At 39.6% G+C, this 23650-nt stretch overlaps 6 protein-coding genes across 10 annotated transcripts; 4 read left to right on the top strand and 2 right to left on the bottom strand.

Annotated features, from left to right (window-relative positions):
• Window positions 1–100: 100 nt before the first annotated feature.
• On the bottom strand, window positions 101–3907 carry LOC140764465 (mitochondrial uncoupling protein 1-like). 4 transcript variants are annotated; one of them, XR_012105049.1, is made up of 10 exons: window positions 3601–3907; window positions 3088–3306; window positions 2901–2979; window positions 2674–2807; window positions 2500–2598; window positions 2305–2409; window positions 1639–1713; window positions 1390–1483; window positions 1033–1303; window positions 101–676 (listed from the first exon to the last, which is right to left on the bottom strand). XR_012105049.1 is itself a non-coding variant. In XM_073103045.1 (9 exons), exons 1-9 carry the CDS (start codon window positions 3673–3675, stop codon window positions 653–655), a joined length of 897 nt encoding a protein of 298 aa, XP_072959146.1. In that variant the 5' UTR covers window positions 3676–3907; the 3' UTR covers window positions 340–652. The 4 variants fall into 4 exon arrangements, 1 of the variants encoding a protein (XP_072959146.1); XR_012105050.1 differs by having other exon boundaries at window positions 322–676; window positions 1033–1119; XR_012105048.1 differs by having other exon boundaries at window positions 1033–1483.
• Window positions 3908–4725: 818 nt separating this feature from the next.
• Window positions 4726–6206, top strand: LOC140765514 (proliferating cell nuclear antigen-like). Its single transcript, XM_073104643.1, has 4 exons — window positions 4726–5163; window positions 5260–5412; window positions 5505–5602; window positions 5745–6206. The coding sequence occupies exons 1-4, from the start codon at window positions 4845–4847 to the stop codon at window positions 5964–5966; spliced, it is 792 nt and encodes a 263-aa protein (XP_072960744.1). The 5' UTR covers window positions 4726–4844; the 3' UTR covers window positions 5967–6206.
• Window positions 6207–6692: 486 nt separating this feature from the next.
• LOC140764867 (pentatricopeptide repeat-containing protein At2g39620) lies at window positions 6693–11181 on the bottom strand. Of its 2 annotated transcripts, XM_073103688.1 has the most exons (4): window positions 8134–11181; window positions 7926–8038; window positions 7612–7736; window positions 6693–7512 (listed from the first exon to the last, which is right to left on the bottom strand). In XM_073103688.1, exon 1 carries the CDS (start codon window positions 11074–11076, stop codon window positions 8323–8325), a length of 2754 nt encoding a protein of 917 aa, XP_072959789.1. In that variant the 5' UTR covers window positions 11077–11181; the 3' UTR covers window positions 6693–7512; window positions 7612–7736; window positions 7926–8038; window positions 8134–8322. The 2 variants fall into 2 exon arrangements, with proteins under 2 accessions (XP_072959789.1, XP_072959788.1); XM_073103687.1 differs by having other exon boundaries at window positions 7926–11181.
• A 152-nt stretch (window positions 11182–11333) lies between these two features.
• LOC140764868 (uncharacterized) lies at window positions 11334–15508 on the top strand. The gene is made up of 7 exons (XM_073103689.1): window positions 11334–11562; window positions 11687–11893; window positions 13071–13140; window positions 13740–14071; window positions 14423–14564; window positions 14659–14784; window positions 14959–15508. Exons 1-7 carry the CDS (start codon window positions 11541–11543, stop codon window positions 15338–15340), a joined length of 1281 nt encoding a protein of 426 aa, XP_072959790.1. The 5' UTR covers window positions 11334–11540; the 3' UTR covers window positions 15341–15508.
• A 1210-nt stretch (window positions 15509–16718) lies between these two features.
• LOC140765704 (O-fucosyltransferase 19-like) lies at window positions 16719–19773 on the top strand. The gene is made up of 8 exons (XM_073104911.1): window positions 16719–17157; window positions 17630–17702; window positions 17808–17878; window positions 17971–18059; window positions 18166–18298; window positions 18385–18605; window positions 18701–19177; window positions 19265–19773. The coding sequence occupies exons 1-8, from the start codon at window positions 16768–16770 to the stop codon at window positions 19506–19508; spliced, it is 1698 nt and encodes a 565-aa protein (XP_072961012.1). The 5' UTR covers window positions 16719–16767; the 3' UTR covers window positions 19509–19773.
• Window positions 19774–20066: 293 nt separating this feature from the next.
• On the top strand, window positions 20067–23563 carry LOC140765329 (syntaxin-81). The gene is made up of 7 exons (XM_073104361.1): window positions 20067–20320; window positions 20447–20530; window positions 20657–20761; window positions 21225–21374; window positions 22323–22562; window positions 22645–22776; window positions 23176–23563. The coding sequence occupies exons 1-7, from the start codon at window positions 20243–20245 to the stop codon at window positions 23317–23319; spliced, it is 933 nt and encodes a 310-aa protein (XP_072960462.1). The 5' UTR covers window positions 20067–20242; the 3' UTR covers window positions 23320–23563.
• Window positions 23564–23650: the final 87 nt, after the last annotated feature.

Raw genomic sequence — 23650 nt, 5'->3', positions numbered from 1 at the left:
GAACGGCGGCGATCTCTTAAGAAGAGCATTGATGCCCTTGAAATTTCCATAGAAAAAGGGGTCACCAGTTCTAGGATGCATCATGCTAGCAGAAATTGGACCACTAAAAGCTCACTCGAGATAATAAAGCAGAATGTTGAGGGCACTGCCGAGGAATACCGGGTGTCACTGCTTGGCTAGGGTGGCCCTCTCTTCCTTTTCTCTCTTCCCATAGAAATGAATTTAAGTACATGTAGATATACATATTGTGTTTGGTATTTCTTGAAAATTCATGCAAGGTCTAACAACGAGCGAGCCACTGTTTGCTATGACACGTGAAGTAACATAAATATTTTGAAAATTCTATTGATAATCTATAGACAAGCAACAAATTATAGTTCAAAACAAATATTGTTCTGTCGCAGTCCAGAAAAATACTGATCTTGCTGTCAGTTCTTATACCCAGAAAAGGGATGATCAATAAATGAGATGAAACTTGGATTGAAGCCTCCAAGTAACGTGTACAACAAAAAAGATTGATGAAGTCTAGATGTATGGGCGGATCATTGACAATACCTCTTTACTAATACACAACAGTAATCAAACAGGCAAACGTTAATCTGATCTGATCCGCCCAGCAACTCGTCAAAGGCGACCGTGTCAATTTGGTGATTTATCTCATAAAGAACTTTTTAACCTGTACATCCAGAAGGCAAAATATGGTTAAGGCATTTTCAGTAAAGAAAGTCATTGATGGACTGATGGCAGAAGTGCAGGGGTGCTCTGATGTAGTGAGCGAAATGAAAGACAAATTTCTCTTACATCATGAAGGGAAAGGTAAGAGAAGAATCATGTGTTAGATGCTCAACGAGAAGGGTGCTACAAATTGAGCTATTCCTTTTAAGTGAAGATATAGAGCTGGTTCTATGGACACGAACTAAAGTATGCTGTTTATTTCAGCTACTCAGAGATCTTCTGTTTGGCTCTTCAGGCTGTCTAAAAAGAGAGAGAATGCCAGCAGAAGCATATATTACTCTACCAACATAATAATACCTGCTCCAATGTCAAGAACATAATCACATTCCATGATCCTAGCCGGCCAAGATTTGGAATGAACCCCTTATAAAAAGCAGAAGGTCCCTGAGAAAAGAAAAAGGGAAACTTTAGTCTCACAGCAGATCCAATAAAAGGACATTATTTACTGCCCACTGTCCATGCTATGAAAAAGAACCCCAATGGTTATTCTTAGAGTATATGTCTTATCAGCTTCTCTCATGTGTAACTTGTTAGAAGATACAACGATCCAGCACTACTTTGTTCACAGCTGTGTAGCATTAATGAGCAATCAGTATCTGATGAGCATAACACCAAACTAGAAATTTCTCTGTCTGATAATATCTATCTTATTACCTAGTTAACCAGAGAGAATTCAGCTCATAAGCATGCGGTAATTGAATTTTCAGAAAACTGTACAATTATCCCGCTCTTATTTGCAAAATGAACTCTGCATTTACCAGTCAACATGGAAGAATTAATTGCTATCAACATTATCATCACTGCTTAACAAGTGATGATACACGTACTGTCAGCAAAATTTTACTGCCAAACAAGTTCAATTTAGCAATTATAGGCAGAAAATAGGGGAGGAAGTGGACGTACATCATTTTTCAAAGTCTTGATGAAACAATCAAGTGTACTTTTATAAGTTGAATCTCCCATCATTCTTGATTTCACCTGTGAAAAGTCATTTCAGTCTGCCAGGTTCAGCAGATTTGTATATACTCATATATCTACTTACCAAAAGAAAATAGCATAGCATAATATACTAGTTAACAGCAATCCAAATGCATGCTTTAGATTGGTATTAAATCAGAAACTATAAAGATGCTAGACTGACATCAAATAATCAGAAGACTGAAGAATCTTTTTGCAGATAAATATGTGAAAGTCGAACAATGTAACAGAAATAAATAGAATATGTAAATGGGGTCTGGGCTACGGTGAACAGGTGTTCAAATGACAGGCATCAAGGTGCACATTACATATTGGAACTTGCCATAGTTTTAACAGTTTGTAAGCTTCAATTTAATTGGCATCATGTTTTCACCTGTTATGAAGCAGGTAGCCATCACCAACAAAGTTAAGGTCCTTAAAAGTTAAAACAACTATCGCTCACAGTTCTACTACAAATTACTATGTATTTACAGCCTCCTACATAATTTATAAGCAAACAAATGTAGATGCATTTCATCATAGCAGATCAGTCATCCTAGAATGAAGCTTGGTCAGAGTAGTATAGTGATGGATCAGTAAAGCAGTGGTTACCACGTCAATTGGAGAGCCAATACAGACAGCAAAAAATCCAGCACCCAATCCAGCTAAGAGATGAGTGAAAACATTGTCAGTGAACCCAGGAATTTTCAGAATCGTCTGGACCAATAAAGCAAATATAAGCAAATAATAACAAGAGCTCTATTAAACATCAAATTATACTTATGGTCACTCATCAAACAGATGCACCTGCTTCACTTGATCATAGCTGGCTAATTCGGCAGCATTTATTATGGCATTGCGTGCAACATTAGGGCCAAGGCCAGTCCACAGAGCCCCAAGTCCTTCCTAGAAAGAAGAAAATGGGCAGGTTCATAAAAGATCATCACTTACAATTGCCAGTATTAACATTCAAACAACCACCTGTCTTATAATCGTAGCATAAGCACTTAGTGCTCCAGAATAACGTCTTGGTACACCAGATGGAAGCTTCCCTTCAGCCTGAAGTCGTACTTTCACAAGATCGGTCGGATTTGCCACCACGATCGCAAGTGCACCTAATTAAATTACAACACATCCACTTTAGTATGTCAGGAACGAATTAACACAGTGAGAAATGAAGCATTTGTGAGTCATTGCGTGACACCAACCGGTTGTAAGACCAGCAAGAATTTTCTTCGACAAAGGGATGTCTCCCACAAAATTATCACCTACATAAAAAGCTTTAACCTTCCAAGAAGACAAACAGTAAATGGATCAGGCTGGAAAAGAACAAAAAATAAATCCAAGTAAAAAATAAAAAATAAACCAAGAATATTAGAACAAAATGGAACTCACTGGCTCGTATAATCCAATACGGAGGCCGCCATAAAGGCACTGGCGATGAAGCCCAGGTATGATGCCTTTCCACAGTGCGACCAACCCTTCTTCGCGAGCAATGGTCATGACAGTGCCCAGCAGTCCTCTGTATTTGGGCACACATAACGCATCCCCTGCGACCGCTTTCTTTTGCAGCTGAAGCCTCACTTTAGCAGTGTCCAGAGGAATGGTGCATAGCTAGAGAAAGAAATCAAATTTAATAGTAACGCGAGAGAGTGAGAAACATGACGTGAACTCTTGAAGAAGTTAGAGAATGTGGAATTGATTCCACTCTTCCCTATGCTTCAATTAGATGTTAATCACAGCAGATGCAACTGTAACGGAGAAATTGAGATGACTTGGATCAAAATGTCAAGATCTGGAAAGTGTGACCAAACAGATCTAAGCTACTCGGCGTGGGGAGGAGATCGTTAGTTACAAAGTGGAAGGTCGGAGGTCCGTTGCGTTGAGGAGGGAGTGATGGAGCCTTACCTCGGCGAAACAGGCGGCGATGGCGCTGCTCACGAATCTTCCAGCGAAGGAGATTTCCGATCCGTGTTCGGACATGATCACCGACGATCCGGTGTATTCCGGCAGCGGACGGCGATCTAGTGCCGGAGAATGTGGGGAACGAAGAAGAAGGTCAAAGATGTTAAGTTACGGTTAGGAGAGACGGAGGTGGACGAAGAAATCTTCTGAGGGAGGTGGGTTGGTAACGGAACGCCGTGGAACCTTCAAGGGGAGAGGGAAGAAAATTGAAACGACAACATCTGCGGGTTTGACGCATGGATGGACAAGGGGGAGGGGGTGGGGGGGGGGGGGGAAGAAGTATTAAAAGGTCAGTTTAAGAGTCCACGTATTTTTTTAATACAATTTTTATTTAGATTAAACTCAACGCCAAGCCAAGACTAAACGACTCACATTTTCTAAGATTCATATAAATTGTTCTCATCCAATCTTATAGAAAATCTAATGGACTTTTAGTCCGATGTTAACTACAACGATGACACAATCTAATTGAATTGTGTCGACAGTTATGTGTTGGGTTAATAAGTGTTGAGCCGAGCTTAATCTAGCTTGCTTTAAAGTCAAACTCAAATTAAGCTTAATAATTAAACTAAACGTGATTAACTTGAATCTAAATTTGAGTTGAATAAGCATGATGAGAAAAGTAGATATGAAACTTTACATGTTTGATACAATAATAAGTCTTTTAATTTTATGTAGATATTTCAATCCTTTCTAGTCTGGCTTAAAATTAATAATGCATTAAGCTTGCTTATTTATACTTGATTAAGTGGACAGCCCAAGCCCATCCACAGCAAGCAGGTACTGATATCACACTGTGAAAGGACAATATATGTGGGCTGTTTCTGTTCCTTATTAGTAGGTTGCACGTCATTTTCTCAAATCATTTTGTTGAATGATGCGTCAGCGTCAAACGGTTGAAGATAATTAATTGCATTTCGAAATTTTCTTCGTTTTAATTTGTTCTTAAGTTTTATAATTTCGCGGCAATTTGGGGTGAAAAAATCGGAGCTATGGCGGGAAAGCATCCACTTTCCCGCCAAAATCCCGGAGAGGCGCCTCTAGCCTTTATAAACAGCATCCCTAGCCTTCTTCGTCCCCCCCTCTCCAGCCCCCAAAATCCACCGCACCTTGCTGCCGTTAACGCCGGTCTTTCGAAGGAAAGCACCAAGAAGTATACGAATACGTAGTGATCAAAAGCATCGGAGATGTTGGAGCTTCGATTAGTTCAGGGCGGCCTCCTGAAGAAGGTTTTGGAGGCGATCAAGGATCTGGTGACCGACGCCAACTTCGACTGCTCGGCCACGGGGTTCTCCCTCCAGGCCATGGATTCCAGCCACGTGGCGCTCGTCGCCCTCCTCCTCCGCTCCGAGGGCTTCGAACACTACCGCTGCGACCGCAATCTCTCCATGGGCATGAACCTCAACAACATGTCCAAGATGCTCCGCTGCGCCGGCAACGATGATATCATCACCATCAAGGCCGACGACGGCGGGGACACCGTCACCTTCATGTTCGAAAGCCCAAGTAAGCCAACTTGGCTTCTAGGCTTCTTGTGCTTTTAATAATTTGGATTCAAATACTTGTGTAAATGATTCTAATACCTTGATTTTGATTTCTAAGATCAAGACAAGATTGCGGATTTCGAGATGAAGCTTATGGACATCGACAGCGAGCATCTCGGCATTCCGGATGCCGAGTACCACGCTATTGTGCGGATGCCGTCCTCGGAGTTTGCAAGGATATGCAAGGATCTCAGCAGCATCGGAGATACTGGTTGGTACCTTATTTGATCAAACGCTTCGCTAGTCAAATGTCTCTGCAGTCTTTATATAACCAACCTTCCTTATCTCTATTTCGGGTTTCAGTTGTTATCTCTGTGACAAAGGAAGGTGTGAAGTTCTCTACTGCGGGAGACATTGGAACCGCCAATATTGTTTGCAGGCAGAATAAGACTGTCGACAAGGTTAAAAATGAGTTCAATGTTAATCCATTCCAGTTTAGATTAACGCATTTAGCTTTTAGTCAGTATGTTTGTAATATGGTTTAAATTTTATTTGTTTTTTTCTCCTGCCTGATTTCCTAACGAGATTCTTCAACCTATGCAGCCAGAGGAAGCTACCATTATTGAAATGCAAGAGCCAGTGTCCTTAACTTTTGCTCTGAGGTATATGAACTCCTTCACCAAGGCAACCCCATTGTCCGAGACCGTCACCATCAGCTTATCTTCCGAGTTGCCGGTGGTGGTCGAGTACAAGATTGCAGAAATGGGTTACATCAGGTTCTTCTTAGCACCAAAGATCGAAGAGGATGAGGAAATGAAGCCATAAACGCCAAAGAAAGCGAGGAAGAAATGAACTCTTATAATCTAATCTTGTTTTAGCCTATTTAAATTTTGTTTGGGCTGTTCATTGGTTTGCCATTCAATTCTAGAGGCCAATTAGAGTTGCGACTGTTTGACTATGGTTGTGAAGTTTGTACTAGCTTTATTTTTATTTTTATTTTCTCTTCTGTTCCTGAATCTTGACTCTGCCTTCAAATGATGAATTGAATGCCAAATGCGACAGTCATATCTTAGCATGATCTGCTAAATGTCAAATTGGACCTCTCCAAAGCATCTCTTGTATAATACAAGAATTGCAAACCAGAGCACATTGTCATGTCTCATTGAAATTTTGATGATCAAGGATCTTGTGATTTAAGTCATATTTTGAGAGATACCAAGAAAATTACGATGGATACTTAATCTTCTACTGTTAGACTACTATTGTAGTGATGATAGAATAAGCTGTTAGACTACCCCTTTTTCTTCTATATAAAGGGCTAACTCCTATATATATGTAATGTAAGAGGTATTCAAGTTTAGTGTACTAGAGTTATAATTTCAGCAACCTTCATAATTCCTGCAACATTCTATAATATTGATCAGACAGGATAAGTGTCTTATCTTAAATATTTCTTTGCCTGATGAACTTTTCTGTGATTTAGCAGTCCTGTTCCTTTGGTCATTGTGATTAATTCTCCGAGAGTGAAAATTAGAGATAAATCTCTCCGTTGACTATATTGAATACAGTCCTGTTCTTTTCATCATACGTGCCAGAAGTTTCAATGATACAAAAGTTAAACAGCAACAGATGAGGCTGCAGGGCCAAAAATCGAAGTTCTTTCTTCTCATAAAAAAACAAAATAAAAGAATAAAAACTAAAAGGAGCTGTTCACTAAATCTCATCTATATTGTGGAAAATGACTGAGTATACCACCGTAGTGGCAGCCTTGCTGGATTTCACTACCTGCTGTCATTAATCAAAACTGTTGTGAATTAGATGAAATCGAAGCTGCCCACAAAAACCCAGTCACAGACTCTAGACAAGATGCAAAGAAAATGAACCTTCATACTGATCAAGTGGTACCTTGAGCCCGCGAGTATGCCCTAACCTCAGTGTGATGAAAGGGGTAAAGATACAAAAAGTAAATATATAAATAACAAGTAAGCAACACTAAAAGGACAAATAGAAAAAAAAATTTAAAAATTACAGCATCAAGAATTTTAAGATTTATGACAATTGAGCCGTGCAACTGACCCTTTTTTATTTAAGAAATGAGCAGTGCAAAGAGACCTTGCCTTCCCGTGTTCAAGATCAAGAAGGTCCTCCAATAACTAATTCTTTGCGGCAAAAAGCAAATACTCTGAACCAGGACATACTAGCACTTGTTGGCATCTGCTATTTAATTGAAGAAAGAGCAAACTATATTAGCAGCAACCTACAAGAGATAGAAATAGGCTGAATGTTATTCAGCATCCATTAGCCTTTGATAATGCACAGAAGAGACTTGCAGCTTTCCAGTACAGTCTATAACCAACAGTGTGCTTGCAACCTGCAAAGTCATAGTAGGTAATACAATTTCCAAAAACTTATTAGTAAAACAATTCATCTATAAAAAGTACCAAAGGTTGCATAAGCCAGAATGTATTACCCTCAGCCACGAGTATTATGTCCTCTAGTTGCTTGAGACAAGCAAACATAAACCGTGTCATAAGCATGCGATTACTCACATCTGGCACAATTTTAAGGTATGATGATGAACAGCGATGACAGATGCTGGACAATCAAATTATCAGTGTCAGAACTGACAAGGAGAACGAGACATTCACAGGCTTATTACAAGAATGTATAACATCCTTCTTTCAAAATCATAACTAGTTATTGAGTAACTAAACCTTGGAATTTTATGTAATAATTTAAACACACCAATAAGATGAAAAAAGGAGAGAGGAACGAGAAAGTTACCATTTGCTTGGGCCTATTCCGAGAAGAACTTAAGACAGCCCTTGCCTTGTTCAATCATAACCTCCAACTTGCCATGCCATGACTTTGAGGCCATTTATTGGAATGATCAGCTCCTGATTCTCAATAAGGAATCACCAAAAATCCTCGCATGAGCATACACCGTTATCAAAATGGTGAAAACGACTAGCATCTCGGACAATTATCTTACGGTTGGTTATCTTTGAGACCCATTTTGTCACATTATAGCAGTCTCCACATACACGCCGGTTCTTCATAATTTGGATTGTCATCCCTGGTTCTGTATTTATAAGAGCAAATGATATGGCTAGTTGCTCACTATGGCCATAAAGGAAGGCTTCCTTCTCCTCCTCCACATTATGTAGCAATGAACGTGTATCTAGCCCATCTTCTCCATCTGAGCTTGCAAATCATTCCATAAGTCACACATGCTCTCGAATTGTGGGTGTGATTGATCACCAACTCTAAATGCATGAATGATGTTCTTAATTTCAACCCAACTGCAGCCAGGTGTCTTCTTTAGCCGTGTCTCACTCATTGTTGTTCTCATCTTTCCAGCATCAGACCACCTTCCAACCTGAGCATATATATTTGAGAGAACCACATAATGAGCAGCATTTGCAGGTTCTAGTCTGGCTAGCTGCTTCAGTGCAATTTCCCCGATTTTTATATCTGAATGCATTCTGCAGGCACCCAATAGAGCTCCCCAAACACCGGCATCTGGAGTCATTGGCATTCTCTGGATCAGATTCCAAGCTTCATCCAACTGACCAGCGCGTCCCAACAAATCAACCATGCAAGCATAGTGTTCCAGGTTAGGCTCCACTATGTTTTCATGTATCATCGAATCAAAAATCTTCTTGCCCTCAGCAACTAAACCTCCATGCCTACATGCTGAGAGGACTCCAAGATAGGTCACCATATCTGCCTCTATGCAACTGTCTTTCATATGTGAAAACAGTGAGATTGCACTATCACCTTGCCCATGTACAGCATAACCAGCAAGCATCACATTCCAAGATACAGTATCTCTATGGCTCATTTGATTGAAGAAGTTCCAAGCATAATCAAGCCTTCCACATTTTGAGTACATGTCAAGTAGACAGTTACCCACAAGCACATTAGACTCAAACCCGGACCTGATAGCATAAGAATGGAGAGTCAAACCATCTCTTAAAGCAGCCAGGTATGCAGTTGCTGGTAATAGGCTCACAAGAGAAACTAGGTTGGGCTTAATATTCTCAGCTCTCATCAGGTGGAAAGCTGATATTGCTTCACTTGCCTGTCCATTGTGCATGTATCCTGCTATCATTGTATTCCATGAGATTATATCCTTATGAAATCTAGTGGCATTGAACAAACTCTCAGAAGATGGGAGGTCCCCGCACTTGGCATACATATCTATAGTTGCATTTTTCAGATGAAGATCAGACTCGAACCCATACTTTATGACCATCCCATGGATGCAAGTACCTTCTCTAAGGTTATTTAAGAGAGCATAAGCTGGAAGCACACCAACCATAGTCCCTGGGTCTGGCTGTTTTCCCTCTGAGTGGAAAATTTGGAACATCTTCAAAGCCTTATCTGCCTCCCCTATCTGAGCATACCCATTAATCAAGGCATTCCATGTTATAACATCTCTACTCTCTAAGCCATCAAACAGAGCATGCGCTGATTTAAAGGAACCACACTTGGCATACATAGCTACCAGTGCGGTCCCCACTGAAACATTCAAAACTGTGTCAGATCTCAACACAAAGCTATGTATGCTTTTCCCTAGATTCAGCTCCAGCAAATCTGCACAAGCTGGAAGAATACAGACAAGTGTAACCCTGTTGGGTTTGATTCCTCTCATTTGCATTTCTTGAAAAAGAGATAATGCTTCTCTTGGGTAACCAGCTTGGACGAATGCAGAGATCATGGCAGACCAAGCAATAATATCTTTGTTCTGGATCCCATCAAACAGTAATTTCGCCTTCTCCATGTCTCCGATCTTTGCATACATTGTAACAAGTGCCGTATTGACTGCTACATCAAAATTTATTTCTCTCTGGACTGCATACCTGTGAATGTCCATCCCCCTTTCTGAATCTGCGAGCTCTGCTGCAGCTGAAAGAGCACTCACCACAGACACCTGATTCAACTTTACATTTGATCTTCTCAATCCATCAAAAAGATCCAGAGCATCCATAAATAAGCCATTATGTACATAACCTGAGATCATTGTTCCCCAAGAAACATCATCCCTATCATTCGACATCCCATCAAAGAGCTTTCGAGCAACCTCAGCTCTCCCACATTTGCAATACGTATCAATCAAACCATTAGAAACAACATCTGAAAAGCATCTCCTAGTAACAAAACCATGAACTGCTCTGCACAACAAATGATAAGACAATTCACAGATCGCCGGAAGCAAGTTAAGGATGGTTACCGAGTTGGGTAATTCACCATTCTCCTGCATCTTCCTGAAAAGCGTGAAAGCTTGGCAAGGACTACCACTCTGTGAGAACCCAGCAATCATCGCATTCCATGTGACGGTATCCAACACAGGCATTGAATCAAACAACTCGCGTGCAGTTGTAACCATACCCAACTTGCAGTACATATCAACAAGGCCAGTGGCAATAAAGACATCACCAAGCAGTCCTCTTCTACTAACTTCCCGATGGATCAAAATACCATTTTGCGAGTCGAGAGCACCAGCGCAGGCCTTCAACACAAAGGTGAAGCTATACTTATCGGGTTCGATTCCGCGCTCCAGCATTCGATGGTAGAAACTAATTGCCTTCTTGTGCTCGCCTGCTCTGGTGTAGCATCTGATCATGGAGTTCCATAAGATGACGGTAGGATTAGGAGAGGAGTTGAACACAGCGAGAGCTGAGTCAGGTCTGTGGAATGAGGAGTAGGAGTTAAGGAGTAGAGTAAGAATGGAGTCATCGGAGTCGGCGCCGAGGAATAGAAGACGAGCGTGAATTGGAAGGAGAGAGTTGAGGCTTTTGCATGAGCGAAGAAGGTGAGGGTAGTCGAAGGAAGTGATGGAACTAATGGAGGAGAGGGCGAAGGTTCGAGTGGAGGATGCTAAAGCTGTCGGAAAAGAGAAAGAACGAGGCAAGCGGAGAAGGTTTAGCATTCCGATGACGACAAGGGAGCATAGAGAGACATAAGAGACATAGAGGCATAATTAATAAGTAAGTAATAACAAATTTTTAGTGGCTTATCCGGGTCCAAAAGCCCAAAAGGCTTTTTAAGTAGACAAATGTAGCCCAGTCCCAGATCGAGTGGCTTCCGCCTCGAGGTCCCCACCCCAGCCTTCTTAGCTGTTAAGGAAACGGAGCGATTACCTTTCGTCCTTCGTTCTTCAGCAACCAAATTCTTCCAACTAATTCCTTGTTTCCGCACTTGAACTTCACATTGCCTGACCGCGTCCCGGTGAAAGGGAAGTCTCCAAGGCAATTATTGACCTTCAAACGCCCTGTTCCTGTTCTATATAAACACGTGTCAGGAATCATCGTTTCACAAGTCCTTCGACTCTCTCGCTCCTAATCACGCCTTTCTTCCTCCTCTCCCATCTCTCGAGTAGTCATCGAATCCAAAATGGAGCAACCTCTACTCTCGGGTACACAAATCTCGCTATTTTTTCTTTCGCACACACACACACACACACTCTCTCTCTCTCTCTCTCTCTCTCTATATATATATAGGCATATATCTTAGAATTTCTCGGAATCGTGGGTGAGAAGGGGAAGAAGGAGCAAAGGGGGAGGAATCGTGGAGATCGTACCAGTACCTGGGAAGGAGCTCATCCTTGCACGTGCCGCCACCCGTGCCGTGGGGAGAAGAAGTGAGCATAGAGGAGGTTCGATCGGCATCCGCCTTCTCCGATCGCTACTATCCACCTTCCATCCACGCCGCGCTCGTTACCTCTCCCGAGCCCGATCATCCCAGCGGTATATAATTATAACTATGCATCTATTTTTTCTCCCCGTGGTACGAAGTCAATTTCTTTTCATAATTTAGAAGTTAGGGCGTACGGTTTCTTTTTAATTCGCATCAAGCAAGTGCTTTGAGTTAAGCCATTAGGTTTTGGCGTGATGAGGTTCTCTCATATTATTACATGTGTATATTACTAAATTAATTGCTAGACGGAGCCTCCTTTTGAACCTGCAGCACCTTTGAAATGTGTACTAAAGGAAGATCACGAAGTGGAAAAATGGAATCTTGTAGCCGAAGAAGAAAAAAGAAAGCATGTTTTGTTTACAAACGACAACTTTGTCCGTAGGCTCCAATACTACCAAACCATCTAGATATCCCAAAGAGAAACTTAGTAAAAGAATTAGTAGAACGATAGAGTAGCTAAAAGTCTGTTTGTTATCCAAAGAATGATCGGGCTCAAAAATAAATAATGTTGAGATTTTTCAGGAGTCTCTTGAGTTGAAACTTTGTTTGTTTTCCTGGTGATAAACTGCATTGAGAATTTGGCCACTGATAAAGAGATATTCAGAGTTTTGATATATTTGTGGATTTGAGGCACTTGAATTATACTCTACCAGAGATAGTTTTGTAAAACTCAAACTATTTAGGGCCATTAAGCACCATGTAAGGGTTGAAAATCATGAGATGAATTCAGTTAACCTGGCTAATTTGTTACACACTGAAAATGTGAAGCAGGAATGCTGTATAGGTATAGTTATAGAATACAAAAATCCAGTGATCAGTGAAGACTTGTGAGATGGAGTAAAGCAGATCGGATGAAAGGTATTACAAGCCATTCTATGATGACAACAGGAAGTGGCCCAGTAACATGATTATGATAGCAATTGTTCGACAGACGAATAAGTACAATTCAGTGCTGAGCTAAGCAATTTAACTGCCAAAATATTTGATTTTATTTTGACATTTATGTTATATGCTAATGAATTTGGGCAGGTTTTTTTCCTCAATTTTTATTTTGACATTTGTATGTAAGGTCAAAGATATTGTCTTGTGATGATATTACCACCTAAAAATGTTCTTTCTGCTGCTGTTATTTTCATTACTATGATGCTAACTGCTAATGTTACTGTTATGATCATTGTCATTATTGTTAATTTTCAATTCCCTTTCCTTTGTGATCATTTACACCAGACCAAGCAATTGTTTCTCAAGGAGTATATGGTGGTTACCATCCTGGATATACTTCAAAGGAATTTGGGAGGTGGGTAATGAAAATATGAAATTTTATTGCAAAATATAATTAAATGGTTTCTAAATACTGTTTTCTTGTTCTTGTCATATATTCGTCGTTGCTTTGTAATTGAAATTGTCTGTCTCCAATCTTCACTGATATGCAGGTTTAGTTCCAGACTATATTGATATATTAATATGTTACAAACACTTACAGAGAATTTGGACATGGAAACCTCATTTCACCCTACTCTGTTAAAAAGACATCCACTTGAAACCTCTTGCAATTGTCTCAAAATTTCTTGACATCTTTTTTTAACATAGCAAGTCGTAAACAAAACATTAAATGCTTGGATTTACTTTGACATCCTACCATGCTAATTTAGGGCTTAGGTTTCAAGAATTTTTTGGACTAGAAATCTCTTGTATGTCCTAATACACTGATACTCTAGATTAATGCCAATTTTGTGGAGCAGCACTTGGAATTTGTGATACTTGTTCATAATGTGTTGCTAAAAGTATGTTTCCCTTTGAAGCCTTATTCTGTTCTGTGTGTCCCTTGTTTTTTAGTTAGTCATAAATATTTCTGAAAGTGGATAATTTCACGATAATGATGAAATAATACTATAGGGAGATCTTGGATGAGGTGGAGATCAGGCAGCTACTTATCGATCATGTTGGACATCGTTGTTGTTGGGGAAGTCGACCTGCTCGTAGGTGGAAAATATGTGCCATTGAAGACTGCAATGTGTATGTCGGAATGCTAGAAAGTTTCATAGAGGAGAGGGAAGCTATAACAGAAAAGGAGCCATACTTAGGTGGGAAAATTGATGGAAGGGATAAGGGACCAGAACTTGGAATATGGGAACTGGATCTGAGGTCTGAGTTTCCATATCTCTTTATACCACACAAAGAAGTAAGAGTTAAGGTTCCTCATTCTGAAGCTATCGAGAAATGCTCAGGTAAGATTCTTTTCACTGATGAGAATAGATTTTGTTCCATATGAACCTTGTTGCAGAACTTTAAATTTACAGTTAGCTACTTCATTCCTGCTACTTTTCCATCTAGCGTCATGTCCATCAAATGATCCCAAATTTTTTAATCTTAGTATCATTCATGATTTCTAGACCATGAACTTCCTGATTCTTGGTATCCATTTTTATGGAAATCCTTCCTGAAGTAAGAAGCTGTGTTTGATTTAGCTAAACCATAAGCATAGACATTAATTTAATGCTTTCATGTTATTTGAAGTCTTCTTTTGCTTTCTAATTTTAGGCTGTAGCTCCAATGTAATATTCATGTAAAATTGACAGATTGCGACAGTCGAGGGGGGATAGCCTGCCCCACGTGCAATTCTGGTCAAGAGAAAGGATTTTACAAGGAAAATCAGATGAGTCAATGCCCTGCATGCTATGGGAGGGGTTTGATTGCTCATAGAGATGGCTCTGATACAGTGTAAGTGCATCGTTTTAGTTTAGTACAACAAAATGGTTGCTGCATCAAACTTTCTATTAAGATGCTCATTTCTCTTCTACTTTTATTTTGACAGATGTACAAATTGTAGTGGGAAGGGAATTCTGCCATGTGTAACATGTGAATCACGTGGGCTAGTAAAATGCCAGACGTGTGGGGGAAAAGGCTCTCTTCTCACTCGCAGCATTGCTCTTGTTAGATGGTATGTAGGCCTCTGTTTTATAAGGATATTCTTGTTCCAGTTGCAATATGAGATTGTGAGCTGATGACAAGTTTAAAGAAAGAACACGGCTTGTAAAGTCACAAACTTTTTAGATGCAAACTTGAAAGAGCTGAGTTAAATAACTAATTCCTGTTATGTTGATCTTTGTGTCAGGAGGACACTTTCGAACAGAAAGGTTTGTGCAACCAGTGGAGCCGCCTCAGTTCCTGAGGAAATCTTCCATAAAGCCAGAGGGGTCCAACTGTGTAACATTCAGGCATATCAGTGCACTCCTGCCTTCTTTGCTGATTCCTATCTCCTCAACAAATTCTCATCAGAAGTTATCGCCAGCCGTTCTCCTATTCCAACACCAGCGAGGGTCATTTCCGAGAGGCACACAATCTCCGTCGTGCCAGTCACACGTGTTACAATGGTTCATGGCAAGCAATCCTTCAGCTTTTATATCGTCGGATTCAGCAGAGAGATTTTCTTAAGGGAATACCCTTCGAAGTTCTGCTGGGGCCTCTGCTGTTGCTTTGAGTGGTTGAAAATCTAAATATTCATCGTGAAAGCAGAGGAAAAAAATTTCTGCTCTATAGTTGTGCTATCCTTTTGAATTATTGATAGAGAAATCTGTTGACTGTATGTATGTGATTCTTATTGTTACTTATTTGAGGTGACGCATCTGTCTACCTAGTCAATTTGCAAGATTATGTACCTTAAATATTTATTATCTGATCTTTATTTGGTGTATAAGATATAAATAAATAAATATATATATATATATATATGGTGATTGATGGATGAGGTGTTTCCTTGGGATGGAATTTTTCTTTGAACTAATATTGGCATGCCGGGAAATCTATAATTTATGGCACATCTTGGGACAAGTAGCGATTTAGTCGTTGTCGGCTTTTGTATTTGTTGCATTTTGCTCTTTATCACAGAGATTTGCACAGCTTCTGCAATGGCAAGCTTGAATTGAAATATATATATACATATATATAGAACTACTACAGGGAGAAGAAAGAGAGAGTCAATAATCATTGCCGCCTAGAGGACATGCATAACAGCACATAACACCAAACACTTGATAAGCATTTACTTTTCTATTCTAGTTTAAATTAATAAGCATATAAGATTATAATATCAGGGATATCCACTTCAAGATCTTACTGTCTCCAAATTTCACTTAAAATAATATTCTTCGTTTTGCTTTGTAGCACGGTATTACTAATTTTAACTTATAGAGCTGAGTTTTATACAGAGGTGAGAGCTTAATTAGCCGGTTTGAATTGAAAATATTTTTGAGCCTAAATTTACCATCAAGTTTGAATTATAATTATTTTAATTTAAATTAATTTTGAGTTCGAGCCTAAATAAGCAGATTAATAAGTAATTTTAAGTCTTAATTAATTCGAGCCTAATTTTGAGTTTAATCTGAATTAAATCAATCTTATTTAAGCTTTAAATTAAGCTTAAAATAAGAAAAAATATAAATAGATAGAAATCTTCATATATTTAGAAAAGATAACATAACATTAGAATTCAAAACTAGAATCTACAAAAATAAATTACATGATGATTTACTTAAACAAATCTTAGAATATAACAAAGCGTATAATATAATATATAAAATATTATTAATATTATATATATTATATAATGATTTCGAATTTTATCGAGCCTAAATGATTGAGCTGGCTCATAATCAAGTTTAACTCAGAAATTAATTTTAAAAATTAAGTTTAGTTCAGCTAATTTTTGAGTCGAGCTTAACTGAGCCGGAGCCGGCTAAATTATTTTGACAGCTCTAACATTAAGATCTTTATATCTTGGCGAGATATAATTCTCTTTTAGTTTGAAACTATATTCGGTTAGAATATCTAATTTATCTCTATCTAATTCAAATTCAGTTACGACGCCGTAGACACCACAAAATAAAGCACCTTCGCTTCCCGCTGCTTCTCTCAAACCCTGACGATGGCGACAACCCGCGGCGCCGCCTCCACGAGCGCTGCAAACGCAACGAGGCGGCGGCTGTCGGAATCCGTGGATTTAGAGAGACAGATTCTGTCGGAGAACGATGATGACGGCGGTGATGGCGTCGCGCACGAGCATGATCCAGACTTGAAGCTGTTGTTACTGCGGAGGGCAAGAGCCATGGCCGGGAAGGTGGCGAGAAGCGGTTTGTGGTATGTGATCTCCCTCGCCGTTTTCACGGTCATAGTGTTACGGTGCGCCAACCGGATCGATCAGTTGGGGAAGAAGCATAATATCGTGGTGCAGCAGACCACTCCTCTGGATGATGTCTTCGCTTGGATGGATGAGAGCTTCATGAGTCCACCCAAGCACCGTGATTCTATACTGCAGGTTCCAACATGCTCTTCATTATATAATCTACTTCTTCATTTTTATTTTTATTTTTATTTTTTGGTTTTCTTTTGTGATTCAATGTGATTTGTTTCTACTGTATATTGCCAGACATATTTCTTTCTCTCTCCCTTTCCCATACTTTTGGTGCTAATCTGAACTGGCTGTTTGTTTCCTTTATAACTTGTTTGGAGTTTTCTTTTGGTTGTTATGACTTGTCGATTTTTGATATCGATATACTGATGGTAACAAGAGTTGTTTTTCTTTTGTTCTTTTTAATCCTAATGTCAACCTTACTCTCGCCCGCCTGAAGCCAATCCGAATCCCGGCCTGGCTTTTCGATCCAAAAGCCGGAACCCGCCCATTACTATGGAGAAACTAAAAAATATTAATCTTCTTTGACGTAGTTATACCCATCCATTAATCCCCCATGACCATTTCTTTACCTACTCGCAACTTTGATGCTTCACAGATACCTGACATCTGGATGCAACCAGAAAGCAATGGCTACTCTCGATGTATTCAACGGCCAAGCAATCACATCAGTAAGTCCTTAACTTAGTTCTTGTATGCCCAACTCTAATAATTAATAATAGCATCTTCTCCCAATTCTGACCGCTTTGTTTTGCTATCATCTGTTTACAATTTAGGGACTAGTAATGCTACAAATGGGTACCTCTTGGTTCGCTCAAATGGTGGATTGAATCAGATGAGATTGGGGGTAAAGTATATATATATATCTGTAGTCCTCTTCTCCGTATTTAATTTAGATGTTCTTTTAAATTGCTCGCTCGCCAATTTACATCAATGCAGATAAGTGATATTGTTGCCATAGCAAAGATTATGAATGTTACACTAGTCATCCCTTCCTTGGATGACAAATCCTTCTGGAAAGATCCAAGGTATGGTAACAAACTACGGTCCGTTGAGATAGATATATGAAGATCGAATTAAGAAGACAAATTCGAGGCCTTCATTAATTATTTATTACCCTGACCAAATCTGCAGTAAATTCGAAGACATATTCGACGTGAATCACTTCATTAACATTTTGAGAGATGATATTCTTATAGTGGAGGCCCTTCCACCCGAGTATAGAAGCGTGAAACCTAAACAAGTAGCACCAGTTTCGTGGTCTAAGGTATCCATCCATCTCTAATCCACTCGGTTCCTAAAACTAATTGAATAGCTTGTTAATGATAATATGTTCTCTGTTTTGGACATCAGACTTCTTACTACGAAGAGCTTTCCAAAACTTTCAAGGAGCATAAGGTGGTGAACTTTACGCATTCAGATACTCGGATTTCGAACAACGACGTTCCTCCTTGGATCCAGAAGGTGCGGTGCCGTGCGAACTACGAAGCACTTCGGTTCGCAGAGAAGATTGAATCAATCGGAAGGAAAATAATAGATAGGCTATCTCACCCTTATATTGCACTCCATCTCAGGTGATCAGAGATCTTTATGATGATGCCTTAGGGTCTCATATTACAGGTAGATAGATATAATGTAACATACCGTTCAATATGGCCGGGTTTCGCAGATATGAGAAGGACATGCTCGCATTCACAGGGTGTGATCACAACTTGACATCAGAAGAGGCAGAAGAGTTGAGGTTGTTGCGGCACTCAGTGACTCACTGGAAGGAGAAGGTGATCAACGGCACGGAGAAAAGGATTCGAGGCGGTTGCCCGATGACTCCCCGGGAAGTTGCTTACTTCCTTAAGGCCTTGGGGTATCCTCCCACAACCATCATCTACATTGCAGCTGGCCAAATCTATGGGACCAATAGCATGGATGCTCTCAGAGAAGCATACCCGAATCTTCACACCCACCACACGCTGGCTACCAGTGAAGAGTTGGAACCTATCCTCAAGTACCACAATAGGCTGGCTGCAGTGGACTACATGGTATCACTCAACAGTGATGTGTTTGTGTTCACTCATGATGGTAACATGGCTAAAGCAGTGAGAGGCCATAGAAGATTTCAAGGATTTCTTAAGACCATCAGTCCTGATAGGTATTTATTATTACTAGCTATTACTATTAATTGTTATTTGTCTGAAATTAAACAAGCTGAATTCTGTGACGTACGTTGTGTGTTCAGGCAAAGCTTGGTGAAGCTAATAGATGAGCTGGATAAAGATGAAATTACATGGAGTAAGTTTGAAGAAGAGGTGAGGAAGGCTCATGCTAATAGCAGCAGACTTGGAGGGCCATATGAAAGAAAACCTGGAGAAGCACCCAAACTGGAAGAGTACTTCCATTCGAATCCTCAACCTGGATGCTTGTGTGAGAATGGCGAACAAGGAGAGGAGGCCCAGTTGAAGTCTGAGGACCACAATATGTAAAGAAACACAAGAAATACAAGAGATGCACACCACAACACCTCACACGCAGTTTGTAGGAACTAAATTATGCACAGCTTTCACTGGAAAAGTGGATAGCCTGGCGAGACAGAGACTCTTCCAGGCTTCCAGTTTTGCTAAAAGTGAAGCATTAATTTAGTTTAGTAGTTTAGGTATCGCAGGATAACCTTTTTAAGTTCTTGTATAGGGGAGTTGTGATAATTAACTTCACGACCGATTAATCGAAAGGTGTTGAGTGAATTCTTGATTAATCTAATTTGCTCATAATCTCCGTAGAAAATATCTTTTACTACGTACCTTCATCCGCAAAATAGCAATGTTAAAACAATCTGGATACCTTTTGTGTGTATTTATTTATACACGTCAATGTTTATTAATATCGAATGCAGTGTTAATTTGAACGGATCCAATTACAGTCACCATTAAACCCAAACCCAGAAGCCTACGCGCAAGCCCAATCTTTTTATACCGCAGGTTTTAAAAGCCGAAACCCAAAACCCAAGCCCAAGCCCAAGCCCAAGCCTAAGCGCAAGCCACGCCTTCACCCCGGTCTCCTCCCCTGCTTTGCCTTCTTCGCCTTCTCCCTCCTCTCCTTGCTATTGCTCACCCGTCGACGCCGTAACCGCCACGGCGGACGCCCTCTTCCACTCGGATCTCCTCTCCCGTCGCCACCATCCGACATCCTCTTATCGGATGCGAATACATAGCTTCCTGTGATGTCGAGAATCAGGGATAGGGTAGAAGATTTCAAGGATGCGGTTCGCGTTGCAGCTATCTCCTATGGCTACACCGAGGTTGGTAACGACCGTTTCTTCTTCTTCTTCTTCTTCTTTTTTTTTTGATTCCGAAGTTCTTATTAGAGATCATTAATTTTTATAACGAGATCGCTCTTGTGGTTAACGAATCTAAAATGTTTGCAGTCCCAATTGGCTGCAACAATGGCATCTTTTATCATGCACAGACCAACGCATAGGTCGGCCTTCCTAAGATCGGCAATCAAGACGGTACAAGCTCCTATGGCTCTCTCATCTCTCTCACCTACTTCGATCTCGAGTTCCTTAATTTTTGGAATTTTAGGTAAAATCATTTGTTCTTTAGGGCATTGAACTGCTTTTGTCTCTTTCATTCAGCTTGAAAACATCAAGCAGTTGGAGATTTTCATTGTAAAGCATCGGAAAGATTATGTGGATTTGCATCGCACCACGGAACAAGAGAGGGACAACATTGAGCACGAAGTAAGTTTAAAACGATTATATTGATTTGGAACTGGTCAGATCCTCTTTAGATACGCTTATACTGTATGAGCAACACTGTTTGATTCTGTGCTATATTATTTGGTTTAGTGGAGTGTTAACTCATAGAAATCGCACAAAAACTTTATCTTGAATTATGAAATTCTTCATCTAATCAGCTTGAGATTGTCCCAATTATCTATGTTCCAAATATGTTCATATGTGCACTAGCCATAAGCCAAATTATTCTATGCTAGATATATGTGGATGACATCTTTAAACATTTTAAAGGAAGTTTTAGACCGGGGATTGGATCTCTTCTGAAAGTTCTTAATTGATGTAACAACATGGTCTTTGATGACGATAGTATATTCTTAGAGCCTGGAACCAAAAAATCTGAGCTACTAGTCATACATTATTACGAGGACATATGTCATCTTTCTCTAATTGCTTATTTTCTCTTCAGGTTGGTGTTTTTGTAAAAACATGCAAGGACCAGATTGATATTCTTAAGAATAGAATATATGATGAAGAAAATAAGGCAAATACAAGAACATGGCTTCACATGAGGGATGATAATTCTGATGCAGATATGGTAGCTCACAAGCATGGCGTGGTACGAACGATTCTTCTTTATGTATAACCCTCATCATTTATGCACCTTTCTGCTTAATAATCCCGGTGAGGTTATTATATTCATTTCTTACTATGTTACACAATATGATGTTTTGTCATCCAGTATTTTCTTGTCCATTTCTCCATTCCTTAAATGGCATTTGTTTTAAAAATAAAAAAACAGTTCTCTGTACCTGTTTCAGTAGTTTATAATGATTTAATCTGGAATAGAATAATATAGAACCTTAAGATCTTCCTTTTTTGTTAACGAGGGAGAAATATGATAGGGTCCTGGTCTTCATGAGATCAGTCAGTCACAGACTCATAGTGGAGATAACTCTGAGCTGCAAGCATACATTAAAGTGTTTTCATTATTATATTTCTTCCCTGTTGATATAATGTTGACCAGTTTAAATTAGTTGGTGGATTGATGAGCCAAATATCATTTGTTTGATCAAGTTCAGTCTCCTGTGAAGGTGCCCTGCTTCTCATTGATCATACTTATTATAGCTGCACCACTGGCTCAATGACTAGCTAAGTGTTACTTCTGTAGCACTGCTGCTCTGAAAGCTTTTGGTCAGGCTAGTTGCTTTATTCACAACTATCAAGTTCTATTTGTATTTTTAGAGACCCTGTATATTTTTCTCACATTCCTACTACTAAAATGATGAAAAGGGAAGGAAGATAAAACTTCAAAGTTGGAAACATTCCTGCTTTGATGAGATGAAAGATGTATAATCCATTAGTACATCAATTAGCTTGTTCTTCTATATTCTAGTAACTGGATAATTACTAGGTAATTCTTGCCACATTTCATATAGAGGTAGGACTTTTATGAACCTTCATACGTATTCCCTGCAAGCTCTTATGTTACATACTCACATGATGGTTGATTATGTCAGAACACAATATCCCATTATTTCTGTTTGCTTACCCTTATGCACTGCAGGTTTTAATTCTGAGTGAGCGCCTCCACTCGGTTACTGCACAATTTGACCATCTCAGATCCCTACGGTTTCAAGATGCTATTAACAGAAGAATGCCAAGAAGAAAGGTGCAGAGAATACCTGAAAGCAAATCCTCAGAAGCCTCTAAATCTGATTTTCCTAAGCTTGAAGATCAAGAGCTATCTGCGGGGCCCATCAGAATTCAGGATCAACTTCTGGATGATGAAACACGAGCTCTTCAGGTCTTCTACGTGGGAGAAACTTTTGATTTTTGTTTACAAAATTTTGGTGCATGAGAATTCCTCTAATCCTAGGTTTCTTCAGGTTGAGTTGACAAATCTCCTTGACGCTGTTCAAGAAACAGAAACTAAGATGGTGGAGATGTCAGCTCTGAATCATCTCATGTCAACACATGTCTTGCAACAGGCTCAACAGATTGAGCATTTGTATGAACAGGTTGGGAATTAGGAGCCTGTTTATTTTCATTAGTCTTTATGCTTGGATAATCTTGACCATATTCTTTCATTGACGTACAGTCTCACAATTTTTGAGGTGATATCCTATCTATGTAGGTGTCAAATACAGATACATCCTCATTCAGTTCTTAATAATGTTTGCACTTTGGTTTTCAAACCTTAGTAACCATTGTATATCAATAAATGTATTCGTATTTGGAAAAATAACAGTGGATCTCTATCTATATGGATATGTCACTATCTAATCTGTATATTTTTTCTGATGCCCTCCCTAATGCCCTTTCATCAACCATCTCCAGCTGCAATTCCTGCATAGTCTATTCCAAATGCTTGTTTCATTTCTACTGAGTTCTGATCACATCTACCCATACTTTTTCAGGCAGTCGAAGCTACAAACAATGTGGAGCGAGGAAACAAGGAGCTGTCTCAGGCAATCACACGTAACAGCAGTAGCAGAACATTCCTTTTGCTCTTCCTATTTGTCCTTACTTTCTCAATTCTGTTTCTGGACTGGTATAGCTAAAACAGATCTTATCATTCTTTGGAGGATACTTACTCGCGTGGCCTAGAGATTTGAAGTTTTGCACCTTATATGTATCTTCATCTTCACCTGTCCTATTTCTACATCTGATCCTTCATATGGAATTTGTGCCAACTGATATGAAATTGGTTGCATATTGCTTGTAAGCTGCGATGTAGTTTGGTACACTATATGCTAATATGCTGCTATTGCCTTAAAAACCCAGGGAAGCATGCCCTTCTAATTATTTAATACGGTCTAAGCTATAAGTTTGCAAGAGCTAGCATCAAAAAATCTGCCTATAGGAAAGGGTTTTATTGGAAGCACTGTATAA

Source organism: Typha angustifolia, chromosome 8, assembly GCF_048772165.1.
Source record: "Typha angustifolia cultivar Huaian chromosome 8, ASM4877216v1, whole genome shotgun sequence".
NCBI classification, from domain to species: domain Eukaryota; kingdom Viridiplantae; phylum Streptophyta; class Magnoliopsida; order Poales; family Typhaceae; genus Typha; species Typha angustifolia.
This window is presented reverse-complemented; position numbering and strand designations above follow the sequence as displayed.

Coding starts and splice junctions, on each gene's coding strand:
- LOC140764465 (XM_073103045.1), bottom strand. CDS start 3,675: ATGTCCGAACACGGATCGGAAATCTCCTTCGCTGGAAGATTCGTGAGC. Junction 2,599..2,673: donor ATGCTACGATTATAAGACAG/GTGGTTGTTTGA, acceptor TCTTCTTTCTAG/GAAGGACTTGGGGCTCTGTG. Junction 677..1,032: donor TGTTCTTGACATTGGAGCAG/GTATTATTATGT, acceptor CTGGATGTACAG/GTTAAAAAGTTCTTTATGAG.
- LOC140765514 (XM_073104643.1), top strand. CDS start 4,845: ATGTTGGAGCTTCGATTAGTTCAGGGCGGCCTCCTGAAGAAGGTTTTG. Junction 5,413..5,504: donor CAGCAGCATCGGAGATACTG/GTTGGTACCTTA, acceptor TTCGGGTTTCAG/TTGTTATCTCTGTGACAAAG. Junction 5,603..5,744: donor AGAATAAGACTGTCGACAAG/GTTAAAAATGAG, acceptor CAACCTATGCAG/CCAGAGGAAGCTACCATTAT.
- LOC140764867 (XM_073103687.1), bottom strand. CDS start 11,076: ATGCTAAACCTTCTCCGCTTGCCTCGTTCTTTCTCTTTTCCGACAGCT.
- LOC140764868 (XM_073103689.1), top strand. CDS start 11,541: ATGGAGCAACCTCTACTCTCGG. Junction 11,894..13,070: donor CGAGCCCGATCATCCCAGCG/GTATATAATTAT, acceptor CATTTACACCAG/ACCAAGCAATTGTTTCTCAA. Junction 14,785..14,958: donor AGCATTGCTCTTGTTAGATG/GTATGTAGGCCT, acceptor TCTTTGTGTCAG/GAGGACACTTTCGAACAGAA.
- LOC140765704 (XM_073104911.1), top strand. CDS start 16,768: ATGGCGACAACCCGCGGCGCCGCCTCCACGAGCGCTGCAAACGCAACG. Junction 17,158..17,629: donor ACCGTGATTCTATACTGCAG/GTTCCAACATGC, acceptor GATGCTTCACAG/ATACCTGACATCTGGATGCA. Junction 18,606..18,700: donor TATATTGCACTCCATCTCAG/GTGATCAGAGAT, acceptor CGGGTTTCGCAG/ATATGAGAAGGACATGCTCG.
- LOC140765329 (XM_073104361.1), top strand. CDS start 20,243: ATGTCGAGAATCAGGGATAGGGTAGAAGATTTCAAGGATGCGGTTCGC. Junction 20,531..20,656: donor TAAGATCGGCAATCAAGACG/GTACAAGCTCCT, acceptor TCTTTCATTCAG/CTTGAAAACATCAAGCAGTT. Junction 20,762..21,224: donor GGGACAACATTGAGCACGAA/GTAAGTTTAAAA, acceptor TTTTCTCTTCAG/GTTGGTGTTTTTGTAAAAAC.